General features: G+C 41.0%; 1 protein-coding gene across 1 annotated transcript; it reads right to left on the bottom strand.

Moving 5' to 3' along the window:
* Positions 1 to 3,756: 3,756 nt before the first annotated feature.
* LOC139740140 (uncharacterized) lies at positions 3,757 to 17,927 on the bottom strand. The gene is made up of 6 exons (XM_071650724.1): positions 17,838 to 17,927; positions 9,198 to 9,388; positions 7,499 to 7,683; positions 6,279 to 7,107; positions 4,907 to 5,061; positions 3,757 to 3,890 (listed from the first exon to the last, which is right to left on the bottom strand). The coding sequence occupies exons 1-6, from the start codon at positions 17,925 to 17,927 to the stop codon at positions 3,757 to 3,759; spliced, it is 1,584 nt and encodes a 527-aa protein (XP_071506825.1).
* Positions 17,928 to 21,148: the final 3,221 nt, after the last annotated feature.

Here is a 21,148-nt window from a genome sequence, read left to right as displayed (position 1 = left end):
ATTGTGTGGTACTGACAAGTACTACGACAAGGCTTATTTGAAATAGAACAAACGTAAATTACCCATACCGTACGGTATACCCACCTTACACCTTTGAAAATGAGTACTGCGATAAATCGAACACTAACCCTCTATTCAGTCCAAGATGCATCCATTATTCAGGATGTCAGGCGTAATTCTCTATGTAGTGTGCAGAAAACGGCATGTGCATGTGGGTGAGGCTGAGGCGAGGTTGGGGCCGTCGACTGCTAGGTAGCTCGCCTCGCTCGCGCTAATCACGTCAGCGTCGCTGCCAGATGCCGCGCCGGCGTAGCGCGCCAAGTCTAGGTACTGAAGGAACGATTTCTTAGAAGAATACAAGATAAACAGATCACAAGAGAGGTCCACCATAAAACGATTGCAAATGAGAACAAATTGTTCCCAGAGGTAAGGAAGGAAATAATGAACCTGTTTCACGATGATGGTGGTAGTTCAAGATCTACCCGACGACTCCATGCAAGAGGCATGAGTATCACTTCTTGTACTATGTTACGGAAACAGGTGACTTTAATGGTAAAGAGTTTGATAAGACTGTCCTGAAGTGAAAAAAAAAAATCTGGATCAAGAATTCAACATCGAGCATGAACTTCAAAACAAGAGTGCTAAGAGTGACAAGATGGTTGAGAGGGTCAACGACAGTCAAATCAAGGAAGTGGAAAACACAGATTGTGAGCATTGGAGTGGTTTGGTGAGCATCTCTTTCACTGTCTTGGCAAGGCAGAATGGTCTGTTTGTGAGGTGTGTTTAAGTACCAGGGCCTCTACGATTGTGTTTAATTATACGTATTAATAACTATCCGCAATGAACAGACAAGCGCTCACACAGCTTCGTGTCGCAGATTTGAGGGAAAAATGCGAAGAATTGGGTTTGAGTTTATGAAGGGCTGAGTAAAGCTGAATTGATTAACTTGTTAGAAAATGAACAGGATGAAGAGGTGGTTCCCTCTGTAGTAAATGACGAGCAAATAGAATCTAGTAGCGTGAGCCCACTCAAGTACACTGTAGTACGAAATATGAACTGCTTTGATCCAAAGCGAATGGAAACAGACAAGGAGAACTCGGTCGCGAGGTTAAAGAGATTGCTCTCAGCACTTAGTGATGCCAAGAGACTGAAAGATTCTTGTGCTGACATCTTGAGGGAGTACAATAATGCATGTAATGAGGCATCAGCTAGCTCTGAAATGAGGGACCTTAATTCACGTAAACAGAGAGTAGACTCAGATCTGTGCAGATTTCTGGACTCGGATGCCAAGTACCCTTGTTTGTTAAAGCTAGCTAAAATGGTGCTTGTCTTGTCGCATGGACAGGCCTCAATTGAAAAAGGCTTCTCTGTCAACAGTGAGGTTCAGGAAGACAACGTCCAAGGCCACTCCTTGATTGCACTGAGGTCTATCTATGACCATATCAAGTATGTTGGAGGCATACAGAATATCAATATAGACAAGTCCATAGTGTTGGCAGCATCAGCCGGCATTGTCCCTTACAAAGAGCGCATTAATACTTCGGAAAATGATGTCTGATGGGGAGAACCCGAAATGCATGAAACTGGAAGTTACTGCCCCGGCCCTAGAGGTTTGATATCGGAGGTATCGTACGATATCACTTGATATCGCCTATTGTCGATGTCGAGAATTGTACAGCTGTCACTAAAAGCAAATGATTACATGAAATGTGACATGTCCGTATTTGTACAAAAGCTAGACCCTCATCCTCATCTTGAAAAGATCCCTACAGAAAAGAGAGGTTTAATTATACATATTGTATACATAACAAGTGGATGTGACTGTATATTATGTTTTTTCTTTGGATGTGGGAAGAGCAGCTTTTACAATGTCTTATATCAGCATGCCAAATTCATTACCAGTAGTCTTGATGCCATAGGAAGACTTTCCGACTTTGATGAAGAACTGTCAAGATAAGCATTCTTTCGTCTTGTGGGTTGCATATATTTCTCTGCATTAAACCCAATAAAGACACTACTTGAATTGTTCAAGAGTGTACCACATGAAGACAGAGGCAGTGAGCTACTACATCATGAGAAATGGCTCAATACTATCCAGGAAGTGACATGGGCCAGAGAAGTGTCGGAAGAAGGCTTATGCCCTTTTAATGATAACCTCGTGTGCCACTGGCAACGATGCCTTCACGTCTCAAAACTCTGGGCGCAAGCACCTCTGGTTCGAGTAAATCATCCTGCAATGGAGTGGCATGTATGTAATGAGATTGATTGGAGAGTCTCCATCAGCTTGGACTTGGACTGCAATGAGGAAGCAGTTCAGGGGGGTGTTTCATAAAGCTGTTCTTAAAATTACGAACGACTGAAGAACGACTGGTGATCAGTTCCGATATGCGATACTCATCAGAATTTCAATAATTCAGCACAAGAAATGATCACCAGTTGTTCTTATTAAGTCATTCATAATTTTAAGAACAGCTTCATGAAACACCTCCCTGGTCAATTTAGACTGAATGCAGAAAGACTGATAATGCAAATCTAGGTGCTCATCAAAGACGCAAATGTATCACAGGGTGAAAGAGCATGTGGCCCTGGACGCAAGTGCACAAACTGTCTCAATCCATGAAACAAGGGACAAACTAGTGGTGAGGAAGAGGTGGACCAAGTAATGGAGTGTATGAATGAGGTGGAAGTGCTGCAGCGTATGAATGCTGATCAGGCATTTGAAGAAGCGTCTTAGGGGCTTGAAAGTGATGTGATGGTCTGGGAATAGGAGACTCCCATTGAATATAATTATACAAATGATTAAGACTTCATATTTCAATCTATTCAGACCTCAATACTCTTGATAGTTTAGTGGATGAATAATCGAAATAAACTACATTTGTATCTTGGATTGAATGTCTCGCTGTGTGAAATTCAGGTATGTATTTGTGAGTGAACTTTGGAAGGATATGAAGCTGAAAATTTAAGATGAAGTTGCTTCATCCCACATGACATGATATGTTTTATTTCTTTGTCACAAAATGTAGTGCAGATTGCATTCTACATAATTGTTATTATTCTTATTTTTTGTTGTTGTTCTGGTGGGTGTGTGTATTAACATATCAACATTTGGCAGATAATCTTACAGTGTGTAAAATAAGTTTCAAAATTTATAGCTTTTCTTTTTAGCTCAGATTGCATACTAAGTATTCTATAAGTACATGAATTCTATCAGAAGCATTTTAGAAAGAATTTAACAGACTGCAAAAAAGCTGCATCATCACCTCTACTAGATCTCTAAGTTGCAGCAGGATATGATTTCAGAGAAAGTCAGTGTGTGAAATTTGAGAATCTCCAGAAATATCTGTGCAACATTTCATTTCCCAGGAGTATCTTATCATCCAGAACTTGCACTGTGTACGTAACAATTAAATGGAAAAGTGTATATAATGTAAACATTTTAATGTACTGACCTTCAGAAAAAAACAAAAACAAGGGGGGGGGGGGGGGGCTAATTCATTGTTGTTACCATGAGCTGACACAATGTACCAGGTAATGGGGTTGCTCTGCCGTGCCTGAAAGTCCCCATGTGAAATGTCACTCTCCTGTTCATTACATACAACACATCAAACAATCGACAAATTGCCCTTCATCAACTTAACGTAGTAGCCATGCCAAAAATCGTGGACATATACACACAGGTTGCACTTGAACCAACTGTCTCCTGATTACTAGTCAAGCATCATAAATATATATAACATACACACAGATACTGTGTCATATTCGATGTCTCTTAGTTGGAGGTCTGTGGGGCAGCGTTCCCATCCTCTCTCTGTTCCGTGCCTGGAGGATGATGCTGTCCAGGGGTGATGAAGTGGTAGACGAACCAGGCTGGGAAACCTGAGAGATCTGTGGACAGAGAAACCAAGGTTTTGGGAAAGATGATTTACACTTTACACAAAGTGATCCATCATCAAGAAAACATGTGTTATCAAGGGCGTGTTTCACAAATAATCAAATTCAATCTTAAAAGCTAAGGTTGACTTCAAATCATTGTATGCTGTGTGTGTGTCTTCACTGGTATTCTAAATACCTAATGAAAATTAACATTTTAGAAACTTTTTCATGCAGCCATTAATATGCAGAATAAGATAAGTGACAAGACAATTTTGTCTGTAAATAACAAAAACAATTTGAAGTGGATTCTTAAACATCAAATGTGCCTGTTCAGAGAAACCAGCAGCATGCCATAGTTTTAGGCAGATTTTAACGTTTAAAATCAACTTTGATTCTTTGTGAAACAACCCTAACTCTACATACTGAGTTCACTATGCAGATAATGATTGGCTTGGGGGAATTACAGAAAGTTCCATCTTAAGGATTTGTAATGCTGCATTTCAGGGTTTTACGTATATCCTACCTGATATTGCATTGTAAGAAGTAACTTGATATCTCAATTAATAAGCTTAAAGGTCCTGTTTACCTTTGGGTAACTCATATTTTAGAACTATTTGGAAGTGCTAATGCTTGGTTTTTGTTTCATCTGCAAATGGTATATTATGCCTTTAAGGACTATGAATTACAGGCTTACTACATCCGAAAGTGACAATTTTCAATGACTTGAAAAGAACTATATTTTAGTTCTGTATCTTTTTTTTTCAATTTTATATTTTTTATTTTACTATATAGAACTAAAGATTTTACCAGATGCATGGCCATGCATTTGGATTTTACCGGACACATGGCTAGGTGTGGACCAGTAAAAATCAATGCATGATAATTGACCAATCAGACTGCAGAGATTTTAAAGCCCATTTTACAATATCTAATGAAGCTAGTCAAGAAGACAAAACAAAACAAAACAAAAGAAAACAGAAAAAAAACTTGCTAGTAGGGATTTTTATCCTAGACTTTACCCTGTGCATATGCTCTCTGACTGCCATCACTGTCCTATCGTAGGATGCATCGCCAGAGACCGGTATGCTGACCGGAGCATTAGTCTCCATCCCTCCGTCCTCGTCCAGACTGGACGCTGACCGCTTCACTTGTGTGCTGACCACACGTGGTAGAAACTGGTGTGGTCTGCGAAAAAAGGTCATGAAGAAACCAAGTTTGACTATGTTAAGCAATCTTCTACACTTTAATATTAGAGAAGGATACACCATGGATGCAAGTAGTCCAGAATGATATCAAGACACTTATCGTCGCTGGGGTGTCAAGACCTTGTATCTGAAATTTTGGTGAAAACAACTTTTTTGGACTAATGGTCAAATAATGGGTTAAGTGATGTCCTGTCCAAATCCCAACTGTCTTACTCCAAAATGAAGCCACTGAGGCATGTCAAAGGATAGGCTGTCCTATTCACTATTATGCTTTGGCTGCCATGTTTTTTGGCTCTCCTGAACATTCAACACTTTGTAGATACAAGGTCTTGTCGCCCCAGCGACGTTATGTCAATCCATCAATTAAATCTTGTGCAAAGTAAAACTGATCAATATGTCCTCAGGTTGTGAATTCTGCAGGGACCTTAACATGCTTGCACTGACCATGTGACTTCCAGATCATCGAGTAGAAGCTGTCTTTATTTAAATCAGACTCAAAATGACCAAAATATTCTTCCACCAGAGTTTCTTTGAAGGAATCTCTCTTATTTGTCAGGAAATAATGGATGTTATGAAGAGTGCCTGTAACACATCTTGTTAAATATCGTGGTGGAAAGGGGCCTATCAAACAAATGAAATCTAGATATCTCACACACTAGTCAAATGATTTATAATCACATAACACCAACTACTCTTGTGAGGGACCCCTTTGGGTGCAATGCTAGATGTCCTACCACTATTCAAACAGTCATTCCTTCCTAAATATTGCCAACTTACCCTAAACTTTTCAAGGAGTCCTTACTATAGTTTGGTGCATTTATGCAATATATATCACTCCTTCCTAAATCTTGTCAACTTATCCCAAGTTATCCTTGATTTCCTACTATTTTTTGATGCATTCATGCATAATATATAATCCCTTTTTACATATTCTCAACTTCTCCTAAACTTGTACAGGTCTGCCATCTTGCTACTGATCAATGTATTCATGCATCATATATCTCTATTTCAACCGCCACTCACTTAAATGACCTCCCTCAGTCCCCTTGCAGTAATAGCTTCCCATTTCCCAAGAAATCAAGTCAATAGATGCTAAGAGGTATCAAATTTCTACGTGCTTCAGTTTATGAGAAATAGAAGGGATTCCCACTGTAGCATAACATAACTTTTGTATGAGGCGTGTCTTTAGAGGCATACCTTGCTCCAGTGTTCCTCGCGACACGTCCTCCATCTCCTGAGGCTGCTTGTCTCTCTCCACCGCCTGGGTTTGGGCCGAGTCTTCTCCTGGCCACCAGTCTTGGTCGAGAAGGATCAGGTGACTTGAGCTGCTGTCTCTCTTGGCCAACAGCAGTACAAGGGTCGTCACACCCTCTCCTATCCAGCGCACTGTGATCCACAAAATCTTGATTTTGAGCGGGTGTGGAAGCTGGCTCAATACTCAAGCGGGAAGTCCTGCTGGCAAGCTCACGAGTGCTTTGGATGTTGGGATGTTGCTTAGGTCTTGCCCCTAACTGATGATGCCGTATCCTATCACGCTCATCTGATGAGGTTGGGTGGGTGGGTGGGGCAGCAGTGTCCGTATCGGCAATTGGACTCCAACTGGGAGGCAGTTGGGGTCCAATCAATGGTCCATCAGGTAGGGGTGCAGTGTTGGGGGTATTCCCTGATGTGTTATGACTCTGATCTCCCCTGTCTGGAAATGGATTGAACCCAGCTGGAAGAGTTTCATGTGATGTGCGCATCCCAGGGAATTCCGGTCCAGAGGGAATGTTCCACTGCCAGGGAGGTAGGTGACAAGGCGGAGCTGGGAGGGAAGGGAAGGGTCTTGAGGGGCTGCCACCTGGTTGATCTTTGGCACCTGACATGGAAACCTTTCCATCACAATGTCCCTCTTCTGTCCTCGGTGTGGATGTTGATGCTGCTGATGATGTTGAGGCTGCATCCTGACCCCAGGCTGTGACAGGCTCTTGGTGGATAGTAGAAGGGGCTGAGGTAGTCACTGATGTTGCTGAAATTGCCTCAATACCTACAGATGTAATAACAAATCAATGTTGGTTCATTGAATATTAACCTGTTGAGGACGGACTGATTTTGCTATAACACACATTTCCCATAAACACCTGCTCAAGTATTCTCAGGATTCATCTTCAACTGGTTAAACAAACTGCTGGTATTGTAGCCCTAAAAACAAACTTAAAAACAATCAGTGAGATAACTTTGACGAGTCTTACGTGGTCACTGATGTTCCAGAAATTGTCTCATCCCCTCAGATGAAAACGCAAAATCTATGTCTGCTTATGTTGCAAATATCATTAAAAGTTGTCATTGCTATAACTTAAACAACAAACACACACACAATGTGAATACTAGACATGCATTGAGAAATTAGTCGACAAATTTTACCATCAACAACATACCATCATTCTCTTCTTCTAACTCTGCTGCCCTCTCTTGGGCTAACTTCCTCAGTCGTCTGGCTACGGCCATCCGTCGCTCCTGGAGCTTCTGTCGCATGTCCTGAACCGTCTCAAACTCTGGTGCGTAGGTGACATGAAGGAAACCTCCATAGAAGGAGTGATCATCCAGCTTCCGCTTGGCAATTCTATTGTTTGATTTTTTTGTTTTTTGTTTTTAAATATGAGAAAAGAAATAATATACAATAACATGATCAGATGTTAACTTTTCTGGTGATGCTTTCGCAGGGCTATGTTCCTCTCTTGTGGAAGTTTTCTCTATTCAATTTTACCCCCATTAACCCATCATCATGCCACATATAGAAAATGCACATACAAATCATGTCAAAACTGATGCAAGAGTTTTATCGATCTCCAAATTGCACATCTTGAATATAGATAGTTATCATGTGAAAGGACTTTAAGATATGAAGACTTAAGATTTCATAAAACTCTGGCAATTCAAAATGGGGATCCTTGGTTTGGCGTTTGAATGAAGGGGGCTGAAATACATGTACATGTATAATGTAAAAAAAAAAATGATGATCTCAATGTACAATGTACGTCATGATCCTACCTTTTAAACGACATGTACATGGGTAATTCCATGAAGTTGGAGCAGTGTCCATGTACTGTAGCATCGTGATATTTGAAAAATACATTTCAGCATAACTCAATATTAATCATGCTATACATTTATTGTTTGTAGGCTTTACATTTGCATTGAGGCCACACATTTTCCTGGAAATTTTGTGCCATTCAGACTCAATTTTGATGAAGTTATTAAACAATATGTAACGGTGTCCTGTAGCATCGTGACGTGTCCATGTAGCATCGTGAAATTTTAACATTTGGTCCTAAGAGACAAATTATGGCAATTAGCTTGACCAAAATTTGATGCAATATGCATATTTACTAGATTAGTCAGATAGCTAAATATCTCAAATTTCCTGTATACAGTTTTAATTTTAAAAGAAAATTACAAAATGTATCACGATGCTACGCGGTGTCCTTTTTTTTTACATTTGGTGGACACCGTGTAGCATAGTGACACATTGTGTAATTTTCTTGTAAAAGTAAAACTGTGGAAAATAGAGTTAAGATATTTAGCTATCTGACTAATCTAGTAATTATGCATATTATATCAAATTTTGGTCAAGCTAATTGCATTAATTTGTCTTTTAGGACCAGATTTTAACTATCACGATGCTACATGGACATGTCACGATGCTACAGGACACCGTTACATTTTTTAAAAATAACTTCATCAAAATTGAGTCTGAATGGCACAAAATTTCCAGGAAAATGTATGGTCTCAATACAAATGTAAAGCCTATAAAGAATATATGTGTAGCATAATTAGTATTGAGTTATGCTAAAATGTAACACTTTGTGCCCCAACTTCACGGAATTACCCACATGTATTTCTCATAAATTACAGAACTGGACAGAAAAATCCCAAAAATATTTGATCAAAATACATTTTAATACAACGCTGCCCACTGGCACTGATCCCCCAGTCTCTGACCAGTAAAAATTACTGTCAAACCAGTAACTTTGTCAGGAATTTACCAGAAAAAAAAATGGCAAAACTGGGTACCTACTGGTCTGACAGACAGGTCGGACTAGCAGAAGAAATGGGTTAGTGTGCAGACCTGCATACCTCGCAGCCTGGATATCGCCATATTTGATCCAGTAGTTCTTGGTGAATTCTTCCGCTGGTAGATCATCCAGGATTCGATATTCCTCAATGAGACCATAGAGGGAGAAAAGCTTCAAGAGCTCATCGCTGATCTTGATGTCGGGCACTCCTTGCACCAAGAGGTAACGGGACTCTTGGTTGATGGTAAATACCTGAATGCGAATAGTCCAGAAAAGCATGCTTTGAAACTCAAACTGACTAGAGACAACAACACTGATTGCCCAGGACTTGATTTAGTCATCATTGTTTATTATCGAATAGTTTAAAAATTTGTTTGCTTTATTATCATTATCATTGTTTTTTGTTCTCTCTTTTTTTGACTAAATCTGCTGTCACAAACACAGGCATTTTAAAATGTCAGGTGATCACTGCAATGACAGTCCAGATTCAGCCCCATTTAACAGAAATTTCCATCCAGTACATAAAACCCTGTTTTTATCATTCTGTAATGTAAGTAATCTGAATTGTACATGAGTAGATCTATGCGGGTTACATCACAAATTTGGGTAAATTCCAATTGCTAGTCTAGACTACCCGGTAGCTAGGATTGTAAGGATCTAGGACTATTGACGATGTCAGGGCCCATCCCCGAAACCCCCGAGAACAATGTATGAATACCAAACATGAATACCACACAGATCAAAGAAAACACACATAAACAAATATTAAATGGGTTAGTCAAATACCGGTTAGTGATTGGCTAAATACAGTCACGTGATGGAGGAACATTCGTTATGTTCGCCCATGGGCGAACATTTTTGTAATGTTCTCCCATGGGAAAACATTTTCATGTAACAAATGACAGAAGGCCTAGGACCGCGCACGCAGAGTGAATTTGGCTCTGCACGAGCGAGCGATCGAGTGCGTTGTGCTGATGGTCGACGTTGACATATTTGACGTATTTGACTAACCCATATAATATAACAGATGATGACTTTTGTTGTCGGGAACATGTACCAAACGTTCCACCCTCAGGGTTTGAAATGCTATTTTGGGAGGCTATAAGTCCCTCAATAGCATTTCAAACCCTTCGGGTGGAACATTCAATATGTTCCCTCCCCGCCAGTCATCATCTATATATTAATGTAATCGTCGACAGCCGAATCACAGACCATATCACAGACTGACAAAGTAATAGCAAAGTGGATAACTTTACATGGTTGCTACAGTATATTTGGCAAGCATAATTACGCTGTTTTCAGAGTGATAAATCATAAAAATTGACCCCAGCACCGCAGTGCAGTGCGTGTGCATCCATGCACTACCACTAGCAAGCAAGGTTAGGTTAGGTTTAGAGTTAGGTTAGGGTTGTATCTGTGGTTAAATTAGTTGAGGAACATTAAGATTAAGAAGTCTTTCCGAGAATGATAGGGAGAAAGAAACGAAAAAACAAAGGAAAATACGGAAGAATGAAAGGAAGGATGATACTATTGATAGCCTATGCTGTGGAAATCATCCCCACTGCTGTATCAATCGCGAGTAAAGAAAATGCTGCGAGCTGGGGCCGCATTCATGAGCATACCAGGCATAACACTGTGGAAGAAAGCTCCCAACTGCTGCCGTGCTTAGAGGTAAGTTTATCGACGAACAAACGGCACATGGTGGGGCAGAATTCACGGTTATGTATTATAATTGTAGCGTGTCGAAATAGCGTTAAGGCCACCAGTTGTAGTGTTCATAATATATAAATGCTCTCGATCTTGTAACAAAGTGTACTTGTAAAAGGTGTGGGATGAAATGAATGAACACACCTGAATAGAGAAAGAATGAAGGTGACAAAACTGAATCAGAGGAAAGGTACAGGTTTATCTGAAGTGATGGTGATGGAGGTGACACCTGAATATCATTATTACAACTTAATTAATGCCAGACTGCAAGGCAGTGCTGAAAAGCAAACTAATGCAAATTAATACAAGGTCTAGACAGACAACAAAGGGAGAGTAGACAAACCAGAAATACAGCAAAGCAAGCAACGACAAAATAACGGTCCTACATGTACATAAACTTTCTTCTCCGCAAAAATTGTCCTCAATTTTAAAATGAAAATGAACATCATTTTTTGCAAAACTAGAATGATATTTTTTTTTCAATACTTAAAGGCTATGTTCATATTTAAAGTAATCTGAAATGACTGAAATACAAACGACAAACAATTCACTGCAAAATCAACAAAGTTTAACTTTATAACGGACATACATCAAAATTTACCAGGGGTTTCATTTATAACTGAGATTCAATGATTACAATTTTTCTGAAAAAAATCCAAATCTGTTGAATTACAACATTAGAATCATACAATCACATCAAATTTGATGACAAAATGAATAAAATTTGTCTTTTTACAAAACAAATTCATCACTATCACTAATTTTTTTTTCTGTATTCATAAAACCAAACTATCCCTGGATTTTCTTTAAACAAATAAACGAGAATGCACATATGAAAGCATAACAAACTTCTAAACAATATGAATTTAAACACATAAAATAACACATTACTAAATGAAATCCTGCTGATCTGAAATTGTACTTGCAAACTTAGACTAAAATATACCAGACATCAAAATGGTTTCATTAACTGAAATGGTCGATTTTAACTGAGAAGTGACAAATTATAGTCGATTCTGCGATAACACCATCTTGATGAATCAACTGCTTGAAAGTAAAGTTCATTAAACATTATAATTGGCGGTACCGGTAACTGAATTACACATGTAAATACCTGAATCACATCCAAAATTTAATTTTTGCGAATCATTAAAAATATGATTTGAATGAAATCTAAATGATCTCTGCAGTTATAAAGAACAGGTCAATCTGACTTTCAAGAAAGCATAAAGAATATTTCGAAATATCGTTTTGCGCGAATACGATATCAGTTGAATTTATAAATCTCGGTGAAAGCATTCTGCAAATGAAATTTTCTCTTATATCCAACAAAAACAGGTTTAATAGTCTGTCAAATTATTTACAATTTTAAAATAAGAAAATGGGCATACTCTCAGTGGGGATGATGAGGCCATGATGAAGGAGGTCCAACATCAGGGGGCAGGTAAGTATGCCTGGGCGAGAGGAGTAGTCATCTCATCTGCCAGGCAAGTACAAATCATGACAAAGTCCTCTTAATGGTGAGTGGTGGTGTTCCCTTGGAGGCATGCTGTAGAGGCTGCGATGGTTACAAGAGGATGAATCAGAACGGAGGACTGTCGATGGCGAGTAGGGGCGATTGCTGGTCCTAGGCGAGTGGTAAGGACGGTGTCTTTGGGGTGAACTATGCGATGAATCGCTCGGAAAATTGCTACTACGGGACTCGAAGGTGGGGAAATCGGTCGTTTGCTGAAGAGGTGGAGCTAGGCTGTGGCTGCTGCTGGGCAAATGGAGCTGTCTGGTGTCGCTGGACCCTGGAAGGTGAAGTTTGAGGCTGATGATGATGATCAGGAACAGTAGGTTTTGGCTGCGCTGCAGAATGTGGTCTCCTGGTTCTGTATTTGCGAGTCTGTCTGGCTTTTGAGGACGGTTTTTGCTTTGTGATGTTGATCAAATCCTTGGTTAGTTCGGTGTTAGCACAGACTGCTTTCTGGATGGTAACAGAAGGTTGCTGATGTGTGGTTGAGAAATCGCTACAGGCGCTCGTGTTCTGACAGAGACTGCGGTTTTTAGAGAACTTGGTGATGTCACAGTGCATGCAAGGCCAAAACAGCAATTTCGAGGCCGTGTCCCATGTATGGTCAAAGCTCACATGTCTGCATGAAGGGTGAAGTGTCTGAAGAACCTTGGGAATCAGGCAGGCAGGTACTACAAGCTGATAAAGCTCAGTCAGTCACTCGGTCGCTGTCCATCTTTTTGCGATACACAGAACCATCATGTATCACAAATCGTGAGAATTGCCAAAAATAATGTTGTGTCCTTGGCTCAAACATTGGAATTTCATCCGCTTCGGGTGTGATGTTGTGCTGGATGAAATATTTCAGTAGACTGATGTCCTTATCTTTGCTCTGGTTTTTGAAAACTTTGCGTCTCAAAGTGTAGAAGTCCACGGGTGTTCTCAAATTTGAAAGTTCAGTTTGTGTAGACTGATGACAAATGCCATGCGAAGACTTGGCCGAAGTATGTGTGGACAATTCTGCGCACTGCTTTTGGATATTTTGCACTGTTCTTTCAAGCTGGTCCACACGTTGGAAAAGAAGGTCAACACTGCTGTAGAAAGTTGACTCGGGTCCTTCCCAGATGCCAGAATGGATGGAAGTGTCCGGCTTAGAATTTGGGCGTGGCATGGTTGGAGTAAACAGAAACAGGGTAGGGGACTGACGGCGAAGAAAATGAAGTTGGGCGTCTCAATACGGAGGGTCCCACAAATGAGGCAGTATCAGATTATGGTAGAACGAATGTTTCGTTGGTTTCAGTTCAGAAAACTGGGCGTCTATAACAGTTAAACAACTGAAGTGGTGTTCTCAATTTCAGATGAGGCCAGATAAAACTGCATGTAGATAGGTACAATTACACTCAGCATCATTCACTCACCAGAGGAGCAGCAGAAGAGAGGCTGGAATAGCATAACTGTGGCCAACGTAGCAAACTTGGAGCTCAGTGATGAAAATTATCTCCCAAGGTTGAAATTGATTGAGGACAAAAAACTGAAGAAGGATGAAAAGCCAGGCGTGGAAAAGTACGACTACCACTGCCACCAGTTGTAGTGTTCAGAATATATGTGAAATTATGAACAAATGCTCTCGATCTTGTAACAAAATGTACAACTTGTAAAAATTAGGGAGACAAATCAATGTTGAGAACTGAGACGACGAAAATAAAGTGAACCGAACACAATGAAGTCTGGTAATGCTCTGTTTTTATTCCGAGGACAACTTGCCCTCGGTAAAGTTCTTCATGAACATAATTTACATAAACAATATTTACATATATTCAAATTATTTATGGCAACCAATAGAACTAAATGGAACAGAGGACTTCAATAAAATGGAAGAGTCTAATTCAATAAATCAACCAATAGATAAAGAGGAGCATGAGATGATGGAAGCAGGAGGGGGTGATTATGTAAGAATGGGAGCTGTCTGGGCTCAACTCAAGAATCAGGTGTGGGATGAAATGAATGAACACACCTGAATAGAGAAAGAATGAAGGTGACAAGACTGAACAAGAGGAAAGGTATCTGAAGTGATGGTCATGGAGGTGACAACTGAATATCATTAACTTAACTGAATTAATGCCAGACTGCAAGGCAGTGCTGAAAAGCAAACTAATGCAAATTAATACAGTACTAGAAAAGCACTCGGAGAGCGCAGACCTCCGCCAAGCATGCAGCTCATTTCCACCACTGATCTTGTTCTTCTATTATTTCCACCCATACATACTGCATTGTGTGCAGAGTTGCCCGAATCCCAATGTAGAAGCCTTTGTTACGTCATAAACCCTCAGCTGCACAGCGTGCCTCGCCCTAACAGAAACTAGAGCACGCACTTTAGTGCGCGCATGCAAACCTCAAATGCGCGCAGCCTGAACTCGCAAGTTCATTGACCCTACCTGCTAAAATATCAAAAATCCTTCATAAATTCCCAAAAAAATTCTCGGATCACTACCAAAAGTTAATCGTTTGGTACTTGTATCATTCTCAACCTTTACTGCAAGTTTCATCCCAATCCGTCCTACTTTTTGAGTTATTTTGTGCAAGAACGAACGAACAAACAAACAAACCAACAGTAACGAAAACATAACCTCCCCCCTTGGCGGAGGTAACAAGGTCTAGACAGACAACAAAGGGAGAGTAGACAAACCAGAAATACAGCAAAGCAAGCAACGACAAAATAACGGTCCTACATAATTATAAACAGGCACACAAGCCGCAGTAAGTACGGACACGCACGCAGTGGTGGGGCCTAGGCTATTTCACGTGTAAATTTATATCCATGATTGGCTGCCAGTTAACTGTAATTTACCCCTCGACAACTGTCTACAGACCGGTGCCTAATCGCACCGACCCGCACACGCAGGCACCCCTGGTCGGTCGGTGCAGGGTTATTTCTAAGTAGTGCCATGCCAACTAACCACACCAGCGACCCCAACCCGTACTGAGTCCGGGTGGCATGGCAGTCCTATGGCTATCGAAGAACCGCCTGATATGGCTTAGCATTTTGGGTGACCAGAGACCAAAATACAGGGTTTACAGTGGAATTCGTAGCCATACTGTTAGATAAGATATTTACAATCAGAGCCGCGGAAATCGATTTACAATATGATCTGTTTTAAGAGCCCAGTGATAGATTTTATCCGAGGTTTTAGTCCCTCCGCACTTGGTATCGTAGTACAACTTACACAGCGCATGTGCTAACAGCCTTGCTGTCGATTGGGTATGGATAAGAAGTAGCACAAATACAATACACAATGTAGTCTATGCGTGTGGAAAAAAAAAAATCAGGATGGCTAGCTGAGAACTGAATTGAATATTCATTCGCGCATGCGCAGATCATTTCATTTACGTGATATGTTCAAAATGGCGATTCGCATCTCGCAGAGATGGTCTTAAAGATGATGACGATTAAACTTGTTTTCGGAGGTAAATGGTGAGGGATACATAAATTTTAGTTGCCTATAAATGTGATAATAATATTCAACAATATGTGACCTGCGACAACGGATTCAGACAAAAGTTGCAAGAGCAAATTCCCTCCAGTGCGGGGTACAAAGATTTAAACCATCATTTTTGTCGAATTGGGGTTTTTGCAGAAAAAGAATCTATGATATGTTTTCTACATCTACACTAAATTTCAAAGCATTATAAGTTTTTCCTGATGAAAATGGAATTTTAAACACCCCATGTTGGATTGCACTTGTCAGTTTCGATCTTCTTTCAAATGCCGTGCCAACATGCCCAGTGAGTGTTGCTACGGCGCGGCATATCGCATGCGATTGGCTAGTGCGTCGCACACATTTACATAGTTCGGCTTTCGGAGATACAGATAGGTCTCGCAGCGTGTCGGAAATGTTTTGTCAAAGCGTGCATGCTCCATTGTTGTTGCGACAATAGATACCAGTATGCTTGCGGTGTGGTGTATACTCTTCGTTTGGCTTTTTATGCTTTTCTACCGCAATGTTCGACAATGGAAGTGAAACAAAAAGTGAACCACAACACTAGGCAGCACTAACTTCAAACGTGAACACAATTGTGCTGAGTAAATATGACTTTGACAGCAGGTTGACTCAAAAGATAGCAAAAGAGAAGAAAGGAGTGGTCATAAATGACCAATATTTAAATACACTGTAACTAAATACCAAAATTGCACCAAACTAAGTAAACTCATGTTTGTTTGTTCAATACTGCACAATGCAACACATGTACGGCTTGAAAAAAACAAACAAACAGGAAGCGTGACTCTTGCCATCTTTCTGCTTTCGAAAGGGTCTGCAATGATTACATTGTTAAGACAAAATCAACCGCAATGACAATGTGATTTGTAAAGATGTAAATACGAATGTGCCACCCGCTCCCGTGACGTTTACACACACACAGACGTAACGTGGGGATGTTATTGGGTAAAACGTGCACATGCACACGCAGCCAGCAAGCTTACAATTATCGTATCTGCCATCTTGAAAGACATACCGGTAAATAAACCCGAGCAAAACGCATTGTGTATTCGGCTCCATATGCTGAGTTCCGAGGAAGGTGCCCAGGAAATTTGACTCTCTCAGTGAGCCAATCAGAAAGCCGTTGTGGTGTCTAGAGGCGGAGCTTCATCTCGATTGGCACCATGGTACGGATGGGTGATTCTCAGCTCGCATCGCCACTCGGCATTGTCTTTACAGTTTGAGCAAGAGGTGAATCTTCAAAGCCTGTTTTCTTGCAATTTTGTCAGGCTTACAAATCAAAAAGTGCATTATATTCCGCTTTATATGACCACGTACGGTGCGAGAGAATACAAGTGTTTGATATCAATGTAAATTTAAAGCTTAGGAAATGGGCAATGTGATTCAATGAAAAAGATGAATTTGCAAAATTCCCGATTTTTGCCTGAAACCGTTGTCGCCGGTTACCATGGCATTGGTCACATGATATGGTATTAAATTTACAACATGTGACTTTTCGTTGTGAATCCAAGTGTCGTTTAGAACGATGAGTTGTTTACTGAATTGCAAGCATCACAGTGAACTTGATTAATTTACTTCATTAAAATAAATTGCTAACCGCACCAGCGACCCCAACCCGGGCCGTGCCGTATGGCTGTACCGCGGCCGGTTACAGCGCCATGCGCGCGCCGGTGTTACTAAATTGCATGGTCGTCGGGGCACTGTTACTGGTTACAGCGCCCCGCGCCGGGTTTACATGCCAACATCAAAGCGACAATTTAACATCAGCGCACCCCCTGTCCGGTTGGCCCCTAAAGCCATAAGGGGTGCTGGACAGTAAACTTAGACAGTTTACACACGAAGAAGAAGAAGACAACATATTTATCAATGTGTGGGACTTGAGAAATGACAGGTGCTCTTTCGTTATTACAAATTAAATACCGATTTGGCAAAACTTAAAAAACGAAACAAAACGGGAACATGAATTTGACATTCTACATGGAGTTTTCGTAACAAACACTACCTTCACAGCTCTTTCTTTGCGGCCGTCTCGATACAACGGCCGATTGGCACAAATTTGTTTCCGTCTGTGAGAACCACTGGAAGCTGCCATATTCAAAATTAACAGCCTTATGGCGTAGAGGGCAGTAGACTGTTACCAGCAGAGCGGGTTGCGTGTTTTTTTTAGACGGCACAGATTGGGGAAACTAAAAATCTATCGGGGACCCTATCCCTAAACCTAACCCTAATCCTAATCCTAACCCTAACCATCAGACCCCAACCCTAACCATAACCCTAACCATAACCATAACCAAAAACCCTAACCCAACGTTTTTCCCATAGGTTTAACACGCGCCATGCCCCAATCTGTGCCGTCTTAAAAAAAAAACGCGAGCGGGTTGATAGATAGAGTTGCGACACCGGAAGTTCGCGCTGATTGGTCAATCCCTAAAAATAGTTCCCCCTGGTCGTATGATGTCGATAAGACTTTAGAAAACCGCGTACCCTATTATGACGCAACAATGCATTTATCGTTATTTTGCTCCGTGGCTCGCGCAAAGTAGAGTTACGCGCTCCGCGCATGGGTTTTGCGCGAGAGTGCAAAATAGCTTCCCCTTGTCGTCATAACAAAAGTAAAGACCCACAGCCCGGGATTTTGAATTACAACAACAATTGTAAAGGAATGGGACTACATGATATTTCCGTCCTTACACTTTGACGTTCGCCCATCAACATCATCCAGGAGCGTTAAAACAACTCTGAAAATATTTCATCCTTTCCGGTTGTTTGCATCCGTTTCCTTGACTTCGACAGTAAGTACTCCTTTCTCTACTTCATTAAGTTTACATGATTGCCGTAAAAACAGGACATTTTTCTCAACAAGTCACACTCCCGTCGCAAGCAACAATGGTATCTCACACTGCCGCTGGGTCCGGGTACTGCGCGCCTATGTGAAAACCCTGTACAAATAATTCGTCGACATCGACGACCAGGGGGAACTATTTGACGTGACCTTTGTACCCCAGTGTCGCAACTCTATCTATCAACCCGCTCTGGTTACCAGAGCTGCCCTTTTCAATGGAGTGCACAGTGCAATGTGGAGGTCGAAGGGAATGCAAGAGATGCCATTACATGGGGCGTACAGGTTTCCAACGTTTTATGATTATGATTAACAATGAAAATTCTTAGGAAATATGAAAGAGCATATAATTCCAAGAGGAATTCAAAGTTCATTTGATGAAAATTGGTTTTGAAATGGTTGAGATAATTATCAAAAACAAAGCGAAGATGACCAGCTATGATAGGGACCCACCTTTTATTTGATAGGCCTGTGGCTTAGTTTTAGGCCTAAGTTGTTTTTGGATATCTCAGCCATATCAAACCAATTTTCATAAAAAAACCTTATAAATTCTTCTTTTCAGTTGTATACTGCCTATCATTTCATAAAGTAATAAAGTTATTTCTAAGTATCTCTCAAAAAGTTATTAATCCTCCCCCGAACCAAAAACTATAGGGGCCTAACCATGCCTGTATAGATTACGACTAAAGAATATACCCGACCGGTAACCGGTAGGTCCTACAGTTCAATCTGTTGGTGTTGTTTTAGATAAGGCCAATATATTGCCACTCCAGTTATTAAAAAACAAAACAAAACAAAGTCTTTTAATGCTAAAATCAATGGAAAACTCTTACACGGGATTGCAACTCGAGTGTTTACATAATCAGTCACCAAAATCCTCCCGCCCTTAGGCCCTTGAGACGATAAGATAATCTAAAAAAGTAATATCATATTGATCTTTTCATATATCCCACTTAGAATAACGTAAAACGGAGTATCATGCCATCATATTCTGATCTGCTTTGTAATCCCTATATTGATAGGACCTATGTGATTCCGTCTAAACCAATAACACTTCTCATATTTTTTTTAAAGGTATAAATATTCTGTGTGTCGCTCTGCAGCTTCGCGGTTATCAAAGCATTCTGTTCACAGACTGTCGGTGATCTAGTGTATCTGTTATAAAATTAATGTAAAAGTTGTATGATAGTAGATAGACCTATATTTTAAAACTGATCTTACATAAATGTTCAAACATTTGATACCCCGTGCAAGTTCAAAAGGTGTTTCAATAAAAGTTTCAAAGTTCATAATAGCCCCCACTCAGTAACCGACGAGGGTTCTCATTTTGCTCGTTAACTCCCATCAAACATACCCCCGTATCTCACGAATCCCCACTTTGTGAACTTTTCTCAGGCTTTTCTTGCCTTGCGATCCCCCCTCCCACCCCCCCCCCCCCAAAAAAAAACCAAACAAACAAACAACAAAAAACCACCACCACCAACAACAACAACACTAAAGACAGAAAAGAAATCTGCTGGAACACTGCTCAGCAATGCATCCACCGCCCTCAAGCTTACAGTTCAGGCCGGGGTCATTCATAATCATGTTTCTATACATATATATCAATATGAAATAATCTTGAATGAAGAATGAGCTTTTGAAATGAGCAGTAATTTGATCTTGGAAATTGCCAATCTTTGCTCTTATTAGAGCCTATGTTGTCAAACGTATTTGACAAACTTAAAAAAAAAATTGATATCCCTTATCCTTGTTATCCTTTCAAAAGCAATCTCCTGGCAAAAAGTCGAACACTCCCCCTCCCTCCCCCCTCCCCTCCCCTCCCCTCCCCTCCCCCTCCCCCTCCCCCTCCATTTTTGTTTGTTTGTTTGTTTGCTTCCTTGCTTGCTTTTGTCACTTGTTTGATTTTGGAAGGATTCTGGGGCCGGATTTTGTATCCAAAGTGAAAAGTACCCCTCTATACAGGATCGAGAGACAAGGTGAAGTACCGGTACTTAGTATGCGATGCAGACCGGAGTCAGTCAGGGGCTCGGAGCCGGGGGAGGGGTACAGGGAGGCCACCAGCAGGGCCACATCTCTTCCCTCCTCCCTGTTCCCAGCCTGCCATCATTTTGTGGTACACATGCCATTTGCGCGCACGCACAGCCCTGGATGGCTCGTGCATGCTCGGCTCGCTTCCTCCCTCGCCCTGCTACATGACAGCTTCGATCCTGCCTGGTCGTCCCAGGGGTGCAGCGAGCAGGCAGGCGCGCGCAGGCAGCGAGTGCATTGTTTATTGCGTGCCGACAGTACATAACGGTACGGCGACAACCCAAGTCTACGTCTCCGTCTGTTGTGCACGGTGTGACGGTGGCCTTACTACTGACAAACAAACAAAACAAGCTTATCAAGAATACCGGCACTTCAACATCTACTGTTGTTCGACCTGTCCAAGGAAGCTGGTCTTGTTGATGTCTTGCCTCGATATTTGGCTG

The sequence above is a fragment of the Diadema antillarum genome, unplaced genomic scaffold (assembly GCF_040938485.1).
Source record: "Diadema antillarum isolate AM-2024a unplaced genomic scaffold, OU_Dant_1.0 scf00000030, whole genome shotgun sequence".
In the NCBI taxonomy this organism is placed as follows: domain Eukaryota; kingdom Metazoa; phylum Echinodermata; class Echinoidea; order Diadematoida; family Diadematidae; genus Diadema; species Diadema antillarum.
Note: the sequence above shows the minus strand (reverse complement) of the source record. Positions and strands in the feature narration are given on the sequence as shown.